This window comes from Cryptomeria japonica, chromosome 1, assembly GCF_030272615.1.
Source record: "Cryptomeria japonica chromosome 1, Sugi_1.0, whole genome shotgun sequence".
NCBI classification, from domain to species: Eukaryota; Viridiplantae; Streptophyta; class Pinopsida; order Cupressales; family Cupressaceae; genus Cryptomeria; species Cryptomeria japonica.
In genome coordinates this window covers 226,620,458-226,641,595 of record NC_081405.1, presented here as the reverse complement: position 1 = coordinate 226,641,595, position 21,138 = coordinate 226,620,458, and the positions used below count along the sequence as shown (strand labels likewise).

General features: G+C 37.2%; 1 protein-coding gene across 5 annotated transcripts in view; it reads left to right on the top strand.

The window, feature by feature from the left end:
* The window catches only part of LOC131074633 (protein PIR), a 316,612-nt gene that overhangs the window by 95,944 nt on the left and 199,530 nt on the right, over positions 1–21,138 (top strand). For all 5 annotated transcript variants that reach the window (XM_058011289.2, XM_058011287.2, XM_058011288.2 and 2 more), the window contains one exon: positions 4,924–5,016. In XM_058011289.2, coding sequence (XP_057867272.2) covers positions 4,924–5,016 — 93 coding nt within the window. The remainder of the gene's footprint in view (positions 1–4,923; positions 5,017–21,138) is intronic.

The following is a 21,138-nucleotide window of genomic DNA, read 5'->3' as shown; positions in this document are numbered from 1 at the left end:
CCCAAAATCATCATTCTTTCAATCCCAATCTTCTTTGCAAGGTGAAATTTCTTCTCTCTTCGACCTAGGAACAAGGTTAAAACTATATGCTTGTAAGGAATTTCACTCTGGACCCTTTGGACGGGTCAGGAGCGAAATTTCCTTCCTTGGCTAAAACACTCATTCCTTAACTCTTTCAAACATCTTTAAGGGTTTCAATATGCCCATTCTCTCTTTCAACATGCCTTGGACATCAAAACTTGGCCAAATAAGGAAAGAAATGAGGTCTAGGAGGATTTTCGCTCTGGACCCTTTGGAAGGGTCGGAAGGGTCAGGAGCGAAAATCTCATTCTTGACTTGATCCTTCATCTTTTCAACTCCAATCTTCTTTGGAAGGTAACAAAACATCATTCTTCACCCAGGAGACAAGGTTTGTGGTCTAAGCAAGGTCAAAAAAATAGGCTTGCAAGGAATTTCGCTCTGGACCCTTTGGAAGGGTTAGGAGCGAAATTCACCTTCTTGGCTAGAATCCTTCATTTTTTCAAAGCTTTCAAACATTTCCAACGTCCAAACATGTCCACTCTTCCCTTCAAGATGCCTTACAAATCAAAATTTGGTCAAATAAGGCAAGAAATGAGTCTTAGGTTGATTTTCGCTCTGGACCCTTTGGAAGGGTCAGGAGCGAAAATCACAATTTGGGCTTTGATTGCTCATTTTTCAAACTTCAATTTTCTCCTGGAGGCAAATATAGATCGTTTTCCATCTAAGGAGCAAGGTTTCAACCTAAAACAAGGGAGCAAATGAAGTTTATAGGGAATTTCGCTCTGGACCCTTTGGAAGGGTCAGGAGCAAAATTCTCCTTTTGAGCTAAAATCTTGATTTTTCAAAGCTCTTAACTCCCTCTCAAGGCAAAAACATACCCATTCATCCTCCATCAAGCCAACGCCTAGCCAAAATAAGGAAGAAAACAAGAGTTATAAGGATTTTCACTCTGGACCCTTTGGAAGGGTCAGGAGCGAAAATCATGTTTTGACCTTGATTCTTGATTTTTCAAACTCTAATCTTCCTTGGGAGGAAAACATAGACTACTTTCCTTTCATTTCCACCTTGGTCCTGACTTTGGCTAAAGGAAAAATGAGTGTTTTCAAGAATTTCGCTGTGGACCCTTTGGAAGGGTCAGGAGCGAAATTCGCTTTGGACCCTTTGGAAGGGTTAGGAGCGAAATTTGACATTTTGGTCTCTCCGTCAGGATCATTTTATGGAATATAACATTTAAGTATAAGAAAGAAGTTATATTCCATATATACTGTTAGGATGTTTGAGAGTTGTTTCGGACCTCCAGGAGTTATATTGCAAAATCTAGTTTTTGGAGGATTCTTTAGTTTTCCAGACTTAGTCAAATTTCAGGATCAGGACATTCCAGACTTAGCCAAATTTCAGGATCATGACATTCCAGACTTAGCCAAATTTCAGGACATTTGAAGATCAGGATGACATTCTAGACTTCATCACTCACCAACTTGACCTAGCTCAAGCAGAGCCTGCTATCCAGGTGATCGCCCTGGCAACACTCGAAAAGGAAAGGCTAACAGACAAAACTCTAAAACCTAGAAAGCAAAACCCCACAAAGTGAAAAAGTAGGGGTCCCCATTTGCAATGGGGTGATGTGTGAATACGTCACAACAGTATGTTAGAAATTGATATGTAAGGTATTTTCAGATCTGGGTCACTCTTATTCTCATCAAAACTTGTGATTCCAGATTTGAAATTAAATCTGCAAAATATTGCTGAAGCTGGTTGTTTGGTATTTTCATTCATATATGACATTTATAGCTGATAGAACTTTCCTGGTATTTGTTAAATCAATTTGTGGAATTGTTTTTGGTGAATTTGTTATAAGTTCATTTACAAATTAGAATATAAAGAAAAAACAATACAGTTTGTGGTTCACAGTGTTCCAGATTAGGGTGGTACATTATATGATTGTAGGTCTCTTTGAAGATGCTTGCACTGAATACTTATACCAATCAATCCTATGATATGATCATTTTTATTAACCTAGACTGATTTCTTCCATTGTCTCTCTGGCATAGGGATGAGTCTATAAAGATGACGCAAAAGATTGAGTCATTGACAATGTATTAGGATGCCTTTGTGCCAAGACTCATAATTGTCGTTAATCCAAAACGATTATAGAAGGATGAGCTGCATAACCTATGATTACAATAATGATACACTTTTCAAATGATTAAATTAGAGATCAATACATAATATATTGCTGAAATGAAGTGATTTGATCAAGAAAACACCTTCCCAAGTGCCAACTTGTCCAATTGATCATCCAAAATACAAATATGGTAAAAACTGAATAAAATGCACCTCAGGTTGAATTTGGAAAGAATGCATGGATGGCTTGAAAGAGTTCCTCATTTCCTTTCCAACACCACAAGAATCATAGAAATTGGAGATTGGCAAAAAGTTATGAGTTCAAGAGCCAAAAATAAGTATTTGATTTCAAAGAGCAATAAATTTTCTAGCAGCAAGATCTGATAATGAAACCTACACCATTAAAAAGTACATGAAACCAACTTTGCAACGATATCTTGTTTGTAAAAATCTGACTTTTGGATAAAAAATTATGAATATTTGAAAAAAAGGCTGAATTTTGCCTCTGCAGTGGTGATCCTCCTTGCAAAATAATAATTTGCCAAAAATCAAATTTGTCCAAAATGGACAAGTATTATTCGAAAATAGGGGTTTCCTTGCCTTTTGAATGCAATGACAACATCCATTTGGGCTAAAAGTGCTCCAATGGCTGCTCACCACATCTGACCTTCAAACCCCAGTTTCCAACTGTATCATATAATGGCCAAATTGAGTGAAAAAAGCTAGATCTGACTTACTTGGACACTCTAAACTCAATGGTGAGCTTAGATTTGCACCAACATGTTCCTAAATGAACTTGCAATACAAAGCCACAAAAAAAAAATCCTAATGGTGAGGCCCAATTTTCATCAAAATGCACCCAGCAAAATCTCAAGCCTGATTATCTCGTAGATTTGAGAAGTGGCTTGTAGATCTAAAGCTATGATACCATGTTAGAGTAAGCAATGGACTCAAGTCTCCAATATCACTTGCAAAACCAAAAAGATGCCTTCCACAAGAGAGCAACAAGAGCAATATATTGCTTGATTATGGTCAAATGGATTAGACTGAATTGGATACTACACAAAATGTACATATGATGCCTTGTTTATATAGGCAAGGTTGAGAGATGTGATTAGACAAGAGTGTGACATGTCTCTTAATTCATACTTGAGACAACTAACGTGATAAATATTAAATGACTTAGGTCTCAAGAATTAAATGTAAAACAATAAGATCTTGTAGAAAGATTCCTAGGACCTAAGTAAACTTAATATGTGAATAGGACCTACTAGTGAACTAATTAAGTAAAATACCTTATTCACACCAACAATTGGTGCTTGAATATTGTGATAGGAACATTATGGTAAGCTATGAACTTGCAAAAAAACTAAATGGAGGAAATTCAACATCGTAGCTGCTTGTCCGATTTTATTTAGTTGATAGGGATCCTTATGTCTTTGGTTGCTCTGCTCCAACATGCTTCTAGAAAAAGTTAACTGCAAAAGAACAAAATAACTTGTAACATTCAAACCTTGATAGCTCGATCTTTGGTTGGATAAAATGAAAGTCTAATTCAATTTTCTTGGATCCTTTGGATGTGATGATGAGCTTAGATATGCTCCAACATGCTTCTAGAAAAAATCACTTGCAAAAAGTACCCTCCTTAAAAGGTGCACTCCTAGTATGAATATCCAACAAAATGAGAAAAAAATGAACTAGGCTATTAGCCAAATTGGCTTTGATACTATGTGTAGGATTATAGAATTGTTTTCCCAAAATCCTAAAACCTCTAGTCAATACCTTTGCAATCAAACCAATAAGTACTAGCCCTTTCTCCACACAAAAGTAGAAATTGACGATTGAACGTTAATATAAGTTAGCATTCTCATTCAATTGCTGTTCAAAAGAAAATACACATATATGTGGCCTCTTGGATACATGAGTCATGGTTACAAATGTCTTTGGGGAGTTGAGTTAATTGAACTAAGATGGGGGCTAAATCAACAAAGGGGAGCTGCTAACTTGAGAACTAGAGGCAGTGATGACAGCTAATTGTGTTCAATCAAATAAGCATGTGTTCCTTAGCTACCTAGGATAAAACTTATTTTCTTACGTAAACTTGTATGCTTGCATTTATTATTGTTTGGTAAATTACATTGGTGGTTTTAACTTACATAATGTAAGTTAGCTTTTAGACATAATTAATGTGGTGCTACTGCATCATTAATGCAAACAAGAATATGGCCTATGTGTACAGAGTATAGTTTAACATTATATTATATCTAAGAATCCCCAATCTATCACATTTTACCTTTTTAGTATGCCTTTAATGGAAAATTGAGGCTAATTTAACTTTTTTTACATGAAATATAGTGGGAACAAAATGATGTTGTAATGCTCAACTTTGGAACTTTCCTACTTATGTAATACTTTAATGATTACATAGGGCATGTATGTAGGCTTGTTTAGCTTTTAAATGCTTTCAAGTGTTTATTTTCAGTTCCATGCTTAAGCTGCTTGTATTTTGTTGGAAGTTGATCATTTGGAAAATGCAAAAGGCAATATAATGTAACATCATATTATATCTAATGACCCCAAATCTATCACATTTTACTTTTTAAATGAGCTTTGAATGGAAAATTGAGGCTAGTTTAACATTTTCTTACATCAAACATTGTGGGAACAAAATGATATTAACTTTCAAGCTTTCCTACTTTTGTAATACTTTAATGATTACATAGGGCATGCATGCAGATTTTTTTAGCTTCTTAACACTCTTAAAGAGTTTCTTTTCAGGTCCATGCTTAAGCTGCTTGATGTTTTGTTGGAGCTTGATCATTTGAAAAATGCAAAAGCTAGTATACCTAATGATTTCTCTTGGTACAAAAGGTAAGTGATTCGAAGCTGCTTGTTATGATTTGGTGTGGAATGTATCTTTGCACATGTTTGTTCATTAATGTGTTTAGGTTTATTGTTTTTTTGTTTTCTTTAAGATATGGGAGTTAGGGTATAAAGGGAAAGAAAAGGATTAGAACAATGTCTATAGGTGATTATAAAGTGTTAATGGTACTGGAAATTATATTAAGTACTAATAAACAAATCAGTCCATAAGGCATCTTTATTTTAATCATAATAAAACTAAACTCATAAGTAAATGGTACTTGATATCTGATAATTTAGACCATAGATGCACCACTCACCGAAAACTCGATGAGTTGCAAAAAACTCGCGAGTTTTTTTGCCAGGCGAGTTTTTATGCCATTGATTCGTGAGTTTGACTCGCCGATTTTTTGGCAAAAACTTGCTGAAAACTTGCCGAGTTTTTGCCAAAAACTTAGCGAGTCCGTGTTTAAAACTCGTTCGCCTGGGAACATAAGCAGAAAACCTAAAAAAAAGCTCATTTGATCACTTTGTGTTTTGTATTTTGCTGGTAAGGGGAAAAATGCCCTCCCAAACATTTGCAAACTGATTTCCATCGATTCTTGCCAATTCTAAGCGGATTTGAAGTGGATTTGAGGTAGTTTTGGACATAGTTGGACTACTCGTGACTCGGCTCGACTCGCCAAGCCCCTAGGAAAAAAAATCGGCAAAAACTTGGGAAAAACTCGGAAAAACTTGGCAACTTAAAAACACGCTTAAATTTAATAAAAAATACATTTTTTTTGTAAAATTTAATGAGAAGATGCATCCAATGAGTCAATAAATGATAACACAAAAGAAACAAGCTGATTCTAGATATATTTAAATGCAAAGTGTCTACCAAATCGCATCCTCATGAGGAATGCCGATGGCTGGAAGCCTGGAAGCAAAATAGTAAATAGTTTTTGTAAAACCAAAAGTAAATACATCATTACAAATTACAATTACAACTTCCTCTTCCCAGCTCTAGCAAAAACTAGGGGAGAGGTAAAACTAGAGGGTCTAGTCCTAGAAGTCTGCAGTGGGCGTGACTGTGCCTCCTCACTCAGTATGGCTGGCTCATCCTCCATCCTGGATGAAGCTATGTCTCCACCTACTTGTGGCACTGGCAATGAATCCTCATCCTCATCCTCTTCCTCCTCAATGTCATCCAACGTGAAACCAAATCCACCCCCTCCTCCATAGCCTGTCTCTCCAAATCAATGATGTCATCCTCGGAAAACAATGGAGGCTTCTCTTGTGATGTCCAATAACTGTAAGGATCTATATCATCCAAGTCAAGTGGACCACCTACTACTTCCTCTACCTTCTTTACGCGCAATTGAAGATTATATTGCACAAAGACAAGGTTATTGAGGCGGTTTTGAGCTAACTTGCTCCTCTTCTTCATGTCGATGGCTTCAAACAAGCTCTAATTGCGCTCACAACTGGATGAACTACAAGGTTGACATAAGACTCTAAAGGCAATTTTTTTGAGATTTGGGGTATTTCCACTTCAACTTTGCCACCAAGCATCTACAAATTAAAATTGGGTTGAGAGTAGCACCCCTCGCCGGGGTCTGAGGGTGAGAAAAAGAGGGGTAGAGAGATAGGTCTAGATCGTGGGAGAGAGAGGAGAGAGTGATATGTAGTGTGGTAGAGAGGGGGATAGAGGAAGAGTGATAGGGAGATAGATAGGTCTAAAATTCGAGGCAGATAAAGTGAGTGAGATAGAGAGAGTGAGAGAATGTTGATAGGAGCATAATGATTACTGAAATTTGACTATGTCTGAAAAATTAAAAGATCTTCTAAAACCTAGAATTTGCATTATAACTCCTAGAGATCTGAAACCACTCTCAAACATCCTGCCAATATTTACATGAAATATAACTTAAAGTATAAGAAAGGAAAAAGACATATTGAAATGCCACTTATACTTAAATGTTATATTTCATGTATATATTTTGATGAAGAGAATGAAACTGACCTGAAAAAACAAAAATTGATAATTTTTTGACATGTTTGGGCCTCTTTTTTTAGTCTAGCCGAGTTTTTTATAGAAACTCGCTCGGCGATTACTCGGCAAGTTTTTGTTGCAAGTTAAAGTGGTAAAAACTCTCAAAGCTCAAAAGTACTCGGTGAGTTCCGAGTTTTTGAAACTCGTCGAGTACTTTTTGAAGCAAAATCAGATTCCCAGGTAGGTTTTTTGATTTTTCTTCCTATGTTTTTTTAAAACATTTTTTTTTTTTTTTGTTGGATCTAGATGAATAGAAAATCATTCCTAAGTAGCTAAAAATGATTGAGAGTCACTGGAACAAGATTTAACACCATTTTTGACAATTTTTGTTGATTTTTTCACTGCTTTTTGAAGAATCTCTAGTTTTTCAAAAAAATTCAAACCCTAATAATTTATTTTAATTTTTTTTACTTTAAGTGATCTCTAAAATTATTTAAACTAATTTAGATAGTTTGCTAATTTTTTAACTAAAATATTAAGTTTGCCTTTTCACTTTGTATGTGTAGGTTAACAGTTAACCATTAATTTATAATGACAAATAATTTTGGTTCAGCTTCAACTTCAGCCTTCATCTTCGACTTCAGAGTATAATTGGCCATTAGAACCATGCCCATCTGGAGATAGGACTTGGAGGCATGCCTATGAAGGACCGAAACCTGGGTCGGTGATATGCATTAAATGTGAAAGAATATTTCATGGAGGCATAAACCGCGTAAAATACCACCTTGCAGGCATCGAGAAGCATGATGCTAGGGTATGTCCTGGGGCCACAAAAGAAATAAAAAGAGACGTTAATGCGATACTTGCAGTTGGGGAAGAGAAAAAGTTGCAAAGGGAGAGGGCAAAACTAGCCATGAGAGTAGCGATAGCTGAATTTCAAGGTGCTTCAATTGACCTCGAAGAAGAAGAAGAAGCACTTCAACGCATAGTGGGCTCTCGTCGTGGCCCAGGTATCTGCAAACCCAACACCACCTCGGCCACCAGTTCTGCTTCTTCTAGTAGAGCACCTGCTACATCACCATCAATGACACAGTCTATAGGTAATTATTTTGTGCCTAGGAACACACCTGGAGCACAACCATCATTAGAGGCAACTGGATGGAGTAGGGAGGCGCATGAGAAAACAAACATTGCATGTGTCGATTTTTGGTGCTTCAACGACATTCCATTCAATGTGGCAGACAATCCTTATTGGCTTAATTTGGTTACCGCATTGACAGTTTCAGGAAAAGGATACAAGGCCCCTTCTCGTAGGGACTTGGGTGGTCCACTTGATTTCCTTTTTTAATGTTTTTCTTGTTTATTAAATCAAAATTGTGTACTAAGACCTAATTTCACTTTGTTCTTGTAGGTTGCTCACAAATGTAGTTGATAGGGCAAAAGAAGTGGCGGAGGACCAAAGAAAAGTCTGGAGAAAATATGGCTGCACTATTCTTTCCGATGGGTGGATAGATGGCAAAAACCGAACCATAATTAATTTTTTGTTTGCTTGCAAGAACAATGTGGTGTTCTTGAAATTGGTGGATGCCTCCAACAAGGTGAAAAATGTTGAAACTTTGGCTCTATTGTTGGAGCAAATTGTCATGGAGGTGGGAGTTGAGAATGCAGTGCAAATAATCATGGATGATGTAGCAACATGTGGCAGTAGGTAAAATCCTCCAAGGTAGGCACCCCACTCTTTTTTGGACACCTTGTGCAACACATGTCCTTGACCTTCTTTGGAGGACATAGGAAAACTTGATTGGGTGACTCCAGTTGTGGAAGATGCAAGGAGGATCACAAAATATATTTACAATCACGCTTGGGTTCTTCATTTGATGAGAGAGCACACCCAAGGGAGAGATTTGGTAAGAGTGGGTGTCACAAGGTTTGCAATGATTTTCTTGATGTTGCAAAGCATTCTTGGTGCATTGACTTCTTTGAAACAAATGTTTATGAGTCAAGCATGGCTAGACTCATCTTATTCAAAGAAGCCCGATGATGGATCACAGAGTGATCCGAAACGCTGATGCAAAAAAGTAAATGCAATTTAATTCTAGAAACACTACAACAGCTTAGACTCACCTTATTCAAAGAAGCTCGAAGGAGAGGGTGTTGCATGCATAGTCTTCGACAACCTATTTGCACAAAAGGCTGTAGAGATTGTGAAGGTAACTTCAAAACTTGAATATTTAATTATTTTTTATTCAAGTCTGTCATTATTAATTTGTAACTTCAATAATTAATCTTTTTGTAATTTGTATATTTTAATTGTAGGTGTCGGAGCCCTTGGGTAGAGTTCTTCGCTTGGTAGATGGGGATCAAACCCTAATGGGGTATGTTTATGAGGCCATGGATAGTGTTGTGCGTTGCACACACTCCTAGTCGCCGACAGGGTCCCCCTCATTTCTTTTCCAGCCCTCGTCCTGCTGAGTTTCAAATTTAAATTTTTATCCGCCATTTTTGGGATCCAACAAGTGGTAGTGAAGCAATGAGCTATGTCACTATTAGGAGATGGCGTGTCTGTTAGTTTTAAGTCACATGGTCTGGGAGTCCTACACAGAGAGTCTCGCAATTTGAATGCCCAAAATCAATCCAAGGGAGACTAAGTTTTCGCACAAGCTTGGAAATCGGCTAAGTTGGCAAGAATGTTAGTTCCATGGGTTTGCGAAATTCCCTTTAGCCCGAATATGAAGAGTGAAGTAAGGCGTCAAACTTTCTAAAGTTTTCAACTCCCTCTAAACCTCGAAAATCGCTTGATAGGGAGAAAATGCTAAAAGTTGAAAGCTTGCAAAGTTGCTTTCTAGGCTGAAATTAGGAAAGATGAAGCAAAGGGTGAAACTTAAACTTTTCAAAACCTCTTTCTAGCCCGAAATTGCAAGGGGCGTTTCACTTAAAACCTGTCAAAACTCCTTTCCACCCTGAAAGTCGCTAAGGCGTTGAAAATGGCGAAGTTTGCAAAAGTGAGTTTCAGCCCGAAAATGGGCAAAGCAAGTAAATCACAAAACCCAAATGAAGTAGGGTATTATAAACTTTGAAAATTTGCAAAGTGGCCTTGTGCCCTGAAAATGCTAATTCGCAAAAGGAGTTGAAACATCTAAACTTTTCAAAATAACCCTTTTGGCCGAAAAACCCAAACCAAGTGAAAAAGGCGTTAAGTTTTAAGTTTTGCAAAAGGGTCATTTATCATCATTGTTCCAGCTGATATCTCCTCATTGAAATAAAACATCCATGTTTCGAATAAAGCTCCTTGAGGTGCTCCCATAATCCTATCGAGTAGAAATATTATGTCACTCTACTCCTCTTTGAAATCCAAACATAGGAGTCTCTTAGGTAATTTGGAATGGTGACATCTTGTTTCAAGGACCCATTCGTTATTGATGAGCGTCATGTATGCCTCTAATCCTTTTCCGAACATAGCTTGGGCGTCCTCCTTAGTTCTTACTTGCATGTACTGGTGGCTAGGAATCCCAAACGCCTCTCTTATTGACTCCTCGACGAGGTACGCAAGCACCAATCCTTTAGGTGTTCGGATTGTTCTTGATTGCGGATCATAGTGCCTTGCATGGTCAACCATAAGCTCATTGCATTGTATTGATGGTGGGAAGCCAGCTGTGTGGTAGATTTCACTCTTCATTTTGTTGACTGCTAAGGGAGAGGGTAGCTGGTTCTTCATTCCATACATCCTCCGCTTCATCCCCTTCCTATCTAGGTACTCCATGTTAGTATCTCCAACTTTCTTCCATTTGGAAGATATCTGCGACTCCGGATAGTATCCTTCAAGCACATTCTTCAATTGAGTCTTCCTTGCAGCTATCCCTGCCTTTGACATGGTACCCGGACAAAGCTAGAAGTCAATAACTTTGCAAAATAACTCCAATAATTAATTTTCCAGAATTGACCTAAGTTCTGATTTTAAATGATTTTCAGACCTGTGAACTTTTCTAAATCAGAAAATTAAAACTATGTAACATAATTCTGGGAAGTGTGAGCAATTTAATCAAAATCTGGAAATTTTGCCCTCAAGAAACCTGATTTTCAAACTTAGGATAGGTCTGATTTTGATGCTTAAGTCTGAGAACGCCTTTCAAAACTCAGAAAATGAGTGGAATCACAATCAAATTCACTGTCTCAGGTCTGATTTCTGAATACAAATGTCTGTAACACCTCTGAAAATTGTGTTTTAACTGCTGGAAATGATATGTTTCAGCTTCGACAATGGCTGGAAATGACGTTTTTCCTTTGGGAATGGTGGCTGGTAATGTTGTCTCAGCTGGCAATGACGTCTTCAACCAGCAATGGCGCTTCCCTTCATGCTTGCAAGATGTCTCCAATGGTGGCACCATTCATGCCTTAAGAAAAAATTGCATCCCTCTCAACCTAGGTGATCCTCAATCTTCCTTCTTCCAGCTCACTTGGAGTTCAATCAGTCACTTCATAATATAATAATGCTTGCTGGCCTGTGTTCTTATTCAACATTTTGCCTTTCACTTTCACCACACAGTGAATGTGGGATTAAAAAACATGTTAACCAGCTAGGTGGAAAATCGATTTGCATTGGGAGATTAAAACTTAGCTTTATTTACCTCTTACTTGTTCACCAAATGTAATGGTGGGAAATCGATTCCCATTGGGACTGATTTGTACCTAAATTCCTCATGAAATTCTGATTTCCAGCCCCTGGTGGAAAAACGTGGGTCATTGGGACACTTCATTTTCAATTAAATTCAGTCCCATCTTGGTAATTATGCCTTAAGTGGAAAATCGAACCTCATCTGGACTCATAAATTTGGCTAAATTCTTGCAATTCAATCTCTAGTGGAGAATCAACCTCCATTGGGACTCAATGTTCATGTTGTTTTTGCATTACTTAATCATTTTCCCTTCAGGTGGAAAATTGAACCTCATCAAGACATTTAAATTTCACCTTACTTTGGTCATTTTACCATAAAGTGGAAAAACGTGGGTCATCGGGACTCAGTTTCCTTATGCATTTTCACTCTTGTAACCCTGGTCGAAAAAAGACCTCTATTGGGACTCACTTTGTCCTTTGTTTTGACTTGAGTGGAAATTCTCTAGTCATCAAGACTTTCCACAATATCACTTGCAAAATTAGTCCTAGAGTGGAAATTCGACCTCCATCAGGACTTTCATGATCCTTAACATTAAATTGATACCTTCATGCTCAAAATATAGTGGAAAACAACCTCCATCAGAACTTTGCCCATTTCATCTTTATTGCTCAGTGGAAAACCGCCTCCATCGAGACTAAGTTGATTTTCATACTTTAAAAGCCCACACTTACCCAATTTCATCAATTTATGCATTGGGAATTCTATTTCCATCGAGACTTTTAACATTTCCCCAAGATTTGAAGGGTGGAAAATAGAACTCCATTGGGACTTTGTGCATTTTTGAGTTATTTCACCTCCTAGGAGTGGAAAAACGACTCCTATAGAGACTTTTAACACTTTCGCACAAAATTCACATCAATTTGCAACATTTTCATCATTTTTTGCTCACATTTTAAGGCAAGTTGCAACTTAAACACTAAGAAAAATAAACCGATGTTTAGGATCATTTTAACATCTTAACATCTTTTCAACACTTTGATCGTATTGACCTCAAAACTAAAATATTTAGCATTAATTGTATCGCGAAGACCTGAAAACATGACCATATCCAAGGACGAGACTTGGACGTTAAAGCTCAAAATTATCACTTCATTGCCAAAGCCCTTAACTAACAAAATCGGAAAGCAAGAAAGAGGGGTTCCCTGTTTGCAATGGGGTGATGTGTGAAAAGGTCACAACACTACCCAACACAATTTAAGAATGAAATGGTGTTGTGGAATAGAGGAATAGGATGGTGTAATAACCTCACCAAGGATATTGGTCTCAAACGTTTTGACCTTCAAGGATGCAAATTACAATTGAGAGGTATTGAATCAGTCCTCCTCCGGTGTAGCTAAAATTTTTGCAGGTCCACATCCTTCTCCGATAACAATCTATGTTGCTATGATTGACTAATCAGAGTTGTATGCTTCAAACTGCTACCTCAGCTTGCATTATTTTTCTTTTATGAAATTTTCCTTTGAGTTGGGCGACTGATCTTTTGCACAGGAATGTCGAATTCTATTAATTTCCTGGAGCTGCATTGACTGAAAAGAGATAAATAGACTTGCCTAGATTCCCTTAGTCCTCTATCATCACTACTTTCCATGGGTCCTTCAACCTGTTCGAATCAAATAATATACTGTTGCTATGATAGACTAATCAGAGTTGTATGCTTCAAACTGCCACCTCAGCTTGCATTATTTTCTTATATGAAATTTTGCTTTGAGTTGGGCGACTAATCTTTTGCACAGGAATATCAAATTCTATTAATTTCCCGGAGCTGCATTGACTGAAAAGAGATAGATAGACTTGCCTAGATTCCTTTAGTCCTCTATCGTCACTACTTTCCACGGCTCCTTCAACCTGTTCGAATTAAATAATATACTGTGGCCTGTTCTTTCCTACAATCGTCTCCCATTGACCAACAAAGTGTTTGTTGGGTTTCATGTCACCTGAAGACTTTTGCGTTCCTCCTGCGTTAAGTCTAAAATAGTTATTAATAAGATTATGGGCCTGTGTCCTCCCTTAGTACAAGCTGCTTACAAGGGAATCCACGATTGGTTGTATTAGCAATGGCCTTTACACCTATGTCCTTACTAAAATAACCCTTGGCTTGGTATTATCAGCAAAAATAAGCAGACAATGGTCCTCAAACATGCATGGCTCTATTCTCATTCATCCGTGATTCCTCCTATGATTTTCCTTGGAGTATGCGCTGCACTTAAATCACAGGGCTTTATCTCCTCATGCCATGATCTCCCTTAAAATCATTGACTATTCAAACCCCTTTTAAAACTATTTCCCATGACTAGGCTGCATTATGTTTCCTTTGTTACTCTTCGTAGCATTGCGGCTCAAATTTTCACAAAATCGATATTCTCCAAATCGCTTAAAATTTATTGTTTGTAAACAAATCTCAATAAATTTTACCTCTCCACAAAAATATTAAGGCCTGGATGGTTAAATCTACTTTTCAGCCAAAGGCAATGAAATTGCACCAACAGATCTGAGGGTTTTCATCCCTGAATTCCAAATCATTTGCACACCATCGATCCTTGGTTGGAACCGCACTGCCTTTTGGGTACTCGGTGGAAGGGGACATTACAATCCTTCCTTCCCAAAGATTGCTTGATCCCAAGCAATCTAAAACCTGTATGCCAATACCAAGATCCCAAATGAATCTTATGAATGCTCTACATACAACTGAAACTTGCAAATCTATCATTCTGCATTATCTCGTGAACCAATCCAACTATCATATGAATTCCCTTCACTTTGAATTTCAACTCAAAGTACTTTCCAAGGAAATGTAACCATTACAGGCTTTCAATTATAATCACCTCTTCTAAACTAATGTAATAATGTTTATCTTGGACTCCAAGGACTATTACCATGAGGTTGCAATCTTTACCACTTGAGATACAGTTCAGATCAGATTGTTTTTGGACTGAAAGGTGGCTGTAACAGTCATAATTTGCTTGAAATTTCTTCCCAAACAGCAATACATAAGCTGAAAAAAACAAAGGAAACTCCCAAACAATTGTAGGTGTATAGCTTCCGATGAAAAATATTATTGGTCCACACATAAAGTTATCAATATGATCAATAGAAGCATCATACCATGGCTGCCTAGTTGAATTTCAATGCTCAAAATTTTGGCTTGTAAAAGCTGTAAACCACTCTACACTAACTTCAACAATGGTGATAGGCTAGCAACTTTTCCACCATGAGTCTGAAAATCCTTCTATTCTATGTTGCAGGGTATGCTGGAAACGGGTCTTGTACCCATTTTGGGAGCGTCCTAGTGTGGGAGTGCTCGGGAATGCCTAGGGAGCACCCCAGATGCCCCAAATTCCTTGTGGGTATGTGTGTTTGAGGTGCTCCCATGCATAACCACACACACCTAGTGGTGCTCAGCGCCAAAAAGTTAAAAAACAAAATAATACTTTTTTTTAACATGCCAAAAAGATAAAAATACCCTAGAACAACCCTACATGACTAATTTCGCTCACAACAAACATCATTTTCCTTTCTTCACCCATTTCTTTCTTATTTCGGCATTTTGAAGGGTAGCTGTTTTTTTCGAAGGAGATCAATCGGAGAGTGCCAAAGGAGCAAAGATAATTTGCCCAAAGGAGATCTTATCATCTAAGGTAAGTATTTTACCCTATTCTCTAGTTGTTTAACAAATATTTTTTAGTTTTTTGGTGAAATTTTTATTAGAACAAAAGAAACAAGTTTCACTATTTGTTATAATGTTTTCTGGTGTTCGTTTCAAACTTTCGTTAGTCTATACATATTGTAGGTTTGCATTTGTTTATTAATTTAAAATTGTATAATTTCTTATAACAACAAAATCAAATTGCAACAATGGCCAATAGTTCAAGTTCAGTGGGTGTTGATGCAACAAGAAAATTTAAAACTGATAGAGCATCTCCTTTAGAATTGTAATGGGTGTGGAGTCAACTTTAAGAGCTTGTATAGTGGAGTGAAAAATCACTTTTGTGCCACAAGTGGGAAAGGGATTGGAGTATGTGAAGGGCCAAATAAGAAGGGGTTGTCAAACAAACAAAATATGGCATACATTAGAGAACAAGAAGAAGCTGATGTTGTGATTGAAAGAGAAAAAATAAGATCTCATCCTTTAGCAAAGAAAAATTCAATTTGAATCCCTCTTCTTGCATTTTGGTGTTGCACCTCTAGGGATGTCTCCTTTCTGTGCCCCATAGTAGTGTCATTTGTTTCATTTCTTTGTCATCTGGAAGACAAATCTTTTTTTTTGGGTGGTGGTGGTGGGGGGCGGGATGGGGCTGATATAGATAGTATATTTTTTCTTAATTATTTTGTACTTTGTTGGTAAATAGATTTGTTGCTTTAAGTAATCTTTTTGAAAAACCCTGTTTCACCCTGTAATTAGCAACAAAGTGTTCACAACAGTTGAAGAATTGTAAAACATCAGCAATTCCTCTCTAACTTCTTCTATTTGATCAACTGGATTCCTTAGGAAAGAAGGCTCCATAGTTGAAGTAGGGTCTTGTGCTTCATGATGAGGAGATTCAATGAGGATTGAAGGCGACATAGTTTGTATACCTTCATCAAGCCTTGGATCATCCCAGACTTCTACTGGATCTTGATCTTTCTCTTCTCTTGAAGTAGATTTTTCTTCTTTGTCCTTTGATCTTGATTTCTTCTTCTTTTGTCTGGGCTCATCTCTGCATTTGTTTTGGAGATTATTTCTTCTTGGAGGATCTTCATCTCCACCGCTTCCTTGAGTTTTCTGGTGAGAAATAATATCCGCAACTGGTGTATGAGAAGGAACTGATGAAGTAGAACCGTCTTGATGGCCGCTTCTCCTTGGTGTCTCCTTCCGACTTGTTGGCTTTGTAGCAATTATTTCTGCTATCCTCTTTCTGACCCAAGCTTCTGACTTCTTGATCACAAAACTAGTTCTTTCTCTGATATCTCTAATCTCTGGATCTGCCCAATTAATAGCAGGAAGAGGTTGAGCCTGGATCTTCTCAAAATAAAAGGGATCAATTAGATCCGATTCATCATCTTCAATACCTTCAATGATCCATTCCATCTTGAAATCACAAATTTGTTTTAAGGTGAATCTTGTCCAATTTCTTTTTCTAACTTCAAATTCATCCTCGCAATCTTCCCAGAAGTCTTCAATATTTGGGAAATGGAGGTATCCAGGACCAAGTCTCAAATTATTCTTGATATATCCTTTACTATCAAAGGGAAATCTCATCTGGCAGGTGTACAAATTGATTTTGGCTAGAGCCCTTTCCACATCTTCTGCTTTTGAGCTAGACTCACATTTATAATGACCAAGGCAAATCGGGAAGGTAACTCCTTTGTTCTTCCTTTTTCTGCATTTCTTCTGGACCGACATTAGCTATCTACAAAGCTTGATCAAGAAGAGCTTATCATCCACATACCTTGGTAACCTATAAGGATAGCCATCAAATCCCCCTACTCGGAGGTAGGTGAATTTTGGAAATTGAATGAAGTAACTTCCGTACTTCTTTATCAATGTTATTGCTTCTTTTGATATTCTCATAGCTGTATTTCCTTGAAGTAGCCTCACTGATAGCATTGTAAAGGCATCATTCACTTGTCTGAAATGCACAAAGCTCTCCTCTAATTGCAACTGCTTGTAGTAGTTGCAAATCTGTGTTTCTGGATTTAGAACACTAGTTGTACTCAAACCTGGCCATGATCTTAATATATCCTTTACTATCAAATCGAAAGACATGTGAAAGCGTTGACTTGTCTTGAAATGGATCAACTGATTATGTATGCAATCACTAATAAGACGGCCCCAATCAATGAATTGTTTTCCTGCTGATATGATTGTGATGAAAAAGGTACATCCACATTTCGAATTCAGTAGAATCAGGGCTGCCTGTTATTCTGTGAAGTAGGACTATCAGATGAAAGATCTCCTTAATAAAAAGAGAGCGGTGAAGTGTCTTAGGAAGCTGAGATTGTCCTCCTCATGATGTCACCATCCATTCTTTGGCTAAGTTATTCAAGCATTTACTTCTATTGTCACTGAAATACTTGTAAGCCTTCTGCTTATCAATGCAAGTGAACTTCTCCTTGTATGGCAGTTGGAGAACAATGGCAATGGAAATTCCATCTAGCTTAGCCATCAGATGTCCATCAACAGTCCTTATTTCTCTGGCATCAGGGTTATATCCTCTTGGACATTCTACCACCAGCTGTGAAGATTGCACTGCTATGGGAAAACAAGCTGCATCAACCAACCCGTTGTTAGCTATCCTGCGGGACAATTTCGATCTATCTCCTTCTGTTAGTGATTTTCGAATGTCCTGCAGGTTGATATGCCCTATTTTAGTATCAAGAACCTCGGGAAGCATAGTGTCAACCATTGGAGCATATTCATAATCTTGAGCTTTATACTTCATGATGATATTTCTGCACATTCTTACACTGATGTAGCTGGAACTTTGACTTTGAGATGTTTCAGAAAATAATTCTTCACGACTTATAGAGGCATGGCAATCACCTTAAAAATTTTGACAATTGTGTTTTCCTTGAAGGTTTATAAAGTTTTTTTTTTAACATTATCAATTCATATTTATAGAGAATCCGCATGCACCAAGTGAGCAAGTCGTCACATATACTTCTACTGGCCGAATGTTATTTGCTGGAAAGTTTCTAAAATCTTTTCGATAAATCCATTTTGTTCACAGTCTGCATTCGTTTTGCTACCTTCCCGGAAATAATATCTTCTTGGAGCATTTGATCATATAACTCAAGTGCATTGTTGGTGATTCCATATTTTTTTTTTTTTGCATGTATATCTGCCGTGACATACCAGCTATAATATCTGACTGAATCTCCCATTATTATGTTTCAATAAATGTCCAAAACCTGTTCATAAGTTCCCCTACATTCACGAGCAGAGAGAATGCGAGTAATGGTTGTGGGTCTTGGCTTTACACTTGTCATTTGTATCTGCTTCAAGTTTCAAAAACCCCTTTCAAGCAAAGGTTGTGTATGTATTGCCATGATTACTGTTTTTACTTCTTTGAGATGACGTGTCTTTGAGACATTCAAACAAATATATTTGCTTGTCATTAGATCACATTTCTTTGAGTTATATTCCAAACTCGTGGGCAAGGGAGATATCAACGTGGTTACAGAATATGGTTGAACCCCTGCTAATTGCATTTGCTTCAAAGTTTCTATAGCATCTTCAACAAATCCATTTTGCACACTGAATATGCCATGAGATGTTGTTTGTTGAAGACTGACCCATGACTCGGCTTTAAGCATGAATAATCATATCGACCCATCCACTTCTAGCATCTTGCGATTCACGGCTTTCTATGAGAGTGTTTTCTCTGAGAGAAATCAAATACATCTGACTAGGCCCGCGCAGTGCATGCATATCTCCTGTGCAAGACTTACATTTCTTCATGTTCACGGAGGAGAGGTTAAAACGAAACCAATGGAGGAGACGCCATCTTTCAAAACTCTCCCATGTTGCCGATGAGAATAGAACTTCAACTGTATCGGTTACCATATTACTTTGGCCAACTAGCCGATGATTGGTAATTTTGCCATTATCCTTCATGAGTCGGTTAGAAATTGGAGTTAGACATTGGTTGAATCACTTGATTCATCGGCGATTTAGGAAGAAGCCATAAGTTGCCGAAGGAAACAGAAAAATGTCTTGGCTACTTCATCGACTTGGTCAACTTACCGATGAGATTGAGTATATTCACCATCTACAACTTCATGTATCGATCCATCAAGTTGTTTGAGAAACCCGAACTTGAAACCAAGTAAGCTGCCGGTTAAAGTGGATAATGGGATGACTCGAGTGTTTTGAGCCAATCTTAACTTCATCGATAGCTTAAGGAAAAGGCACAAGTTGCCGATAAGGTTGGATATATGCTGGATACAAACATATTGTTTTTCTTTCTCTTAAAACCAACCACCTTTTTTTTCAATTTTCGTGGCCTTCATCATTCGGTGGATTGTATAAGCTTAAAACTTGTTGACGTGTCCAACTTGCTGATGTAGCCGATGGAGATGGAAATGACACTTGATAGACTTGGTAAGTTATGAATATTTAAAACACTGATTCGTCTTGACACAAAATTGGTCATTTGGAAGTCTTTTGCAAAACACCGAATCCATTATTGCTTTATTAATTAAAGCATCAATGATTATTGATAATATAATTCACATGCTATAAACATGACTTAAGCATTGGTGTTTTTAAGAATTAATATTTTGCTTTAAAATACTCATTTCCACCCTATCAATGCTTGCATATCGTCATCAATATTATTATCAGCTGATCATCTTGGCTTTAATCAAAACCAATGTACAACACTTCGCGAATTTGATAAGACGCTAGGTGATAAAGGAGATATATCACCATTTTATTGCAACTTCATATCGGCCCCCTTTTTCCATTTCGGAACTTGTCAACTTCGAAATTGATGAACACTCGAACTTTTTGAATGTACCCAGAAAGAGCCCATCTCCAGTTCATCGGCCTTTACTAATCTTATTCAACACTAGAGTCAAGCATTGTGAAGAATCAACCAACTTGAATATCTGAACAAAACATCCGACCATTTTCCCTTCATCAATCATGTTTGAGATTGAGACTCTTGTAAGGTTAATAACCTCACAAAGACTAAAATTTTCAATTGTCAAACTCATGAGGCGAACAATTCAATATTGGATGACAATTGGACAAATTTCTATGTAGGAGGCTCTTAGTAGAAGAAGCACAAAACTTAAATTTATCAAATTTTGCTATTGAGGTCAACATACTTATTGATTATCATCGATGGATATGTTAATGCTTTTTCAGCTTGTGGAAGCTATGAAGAAATAGTTTTTTCAGTTGCTTGGCAATCATTGGGAAGCTATATAGAACTTTTGTAGTCAGGGAAAGGGGCCACATGTTGGAATTACCTAGTTTTTTTTATAAGAGCATACATGAGATAAGTAAAATTTAATCGAGATATCATTTTGTAGCTTCATTGAAATTACTCTGCAACTCTGGTATAAATAATTTATGCATATATAATCTGTTTACTCTGCAGTAGACAGTTGTAAACAATTGAGTAGCAACCAATTGCCATGACTAGTAAAGAAGCTGCACCTTCAGTATCGGTATAAGTATAACAGTTATTCTACTTGAGACACAATTAAAGAAGAAAGAAATTATATTGGTTTTCTGTGTATTTTACCTATGGAAATATGATAACAGTATATTGCTATATCACTTATAATTAAATTTATTGGATGCTCATTGAGGCGACCTTTTTGAAGAATCCTAATCATTCATTTCACATTCTATTCACAAAGCTGTTTAATATTCTTTACAAGCTAATTATTAAGCACTATAGAATGAAATCTTCCAACTGGTAGTAATGATTATAATAACATGCACTTGGAAAGTACAGTATCTTTGAATTTTGAAGGTTTTGAAATTTTTTT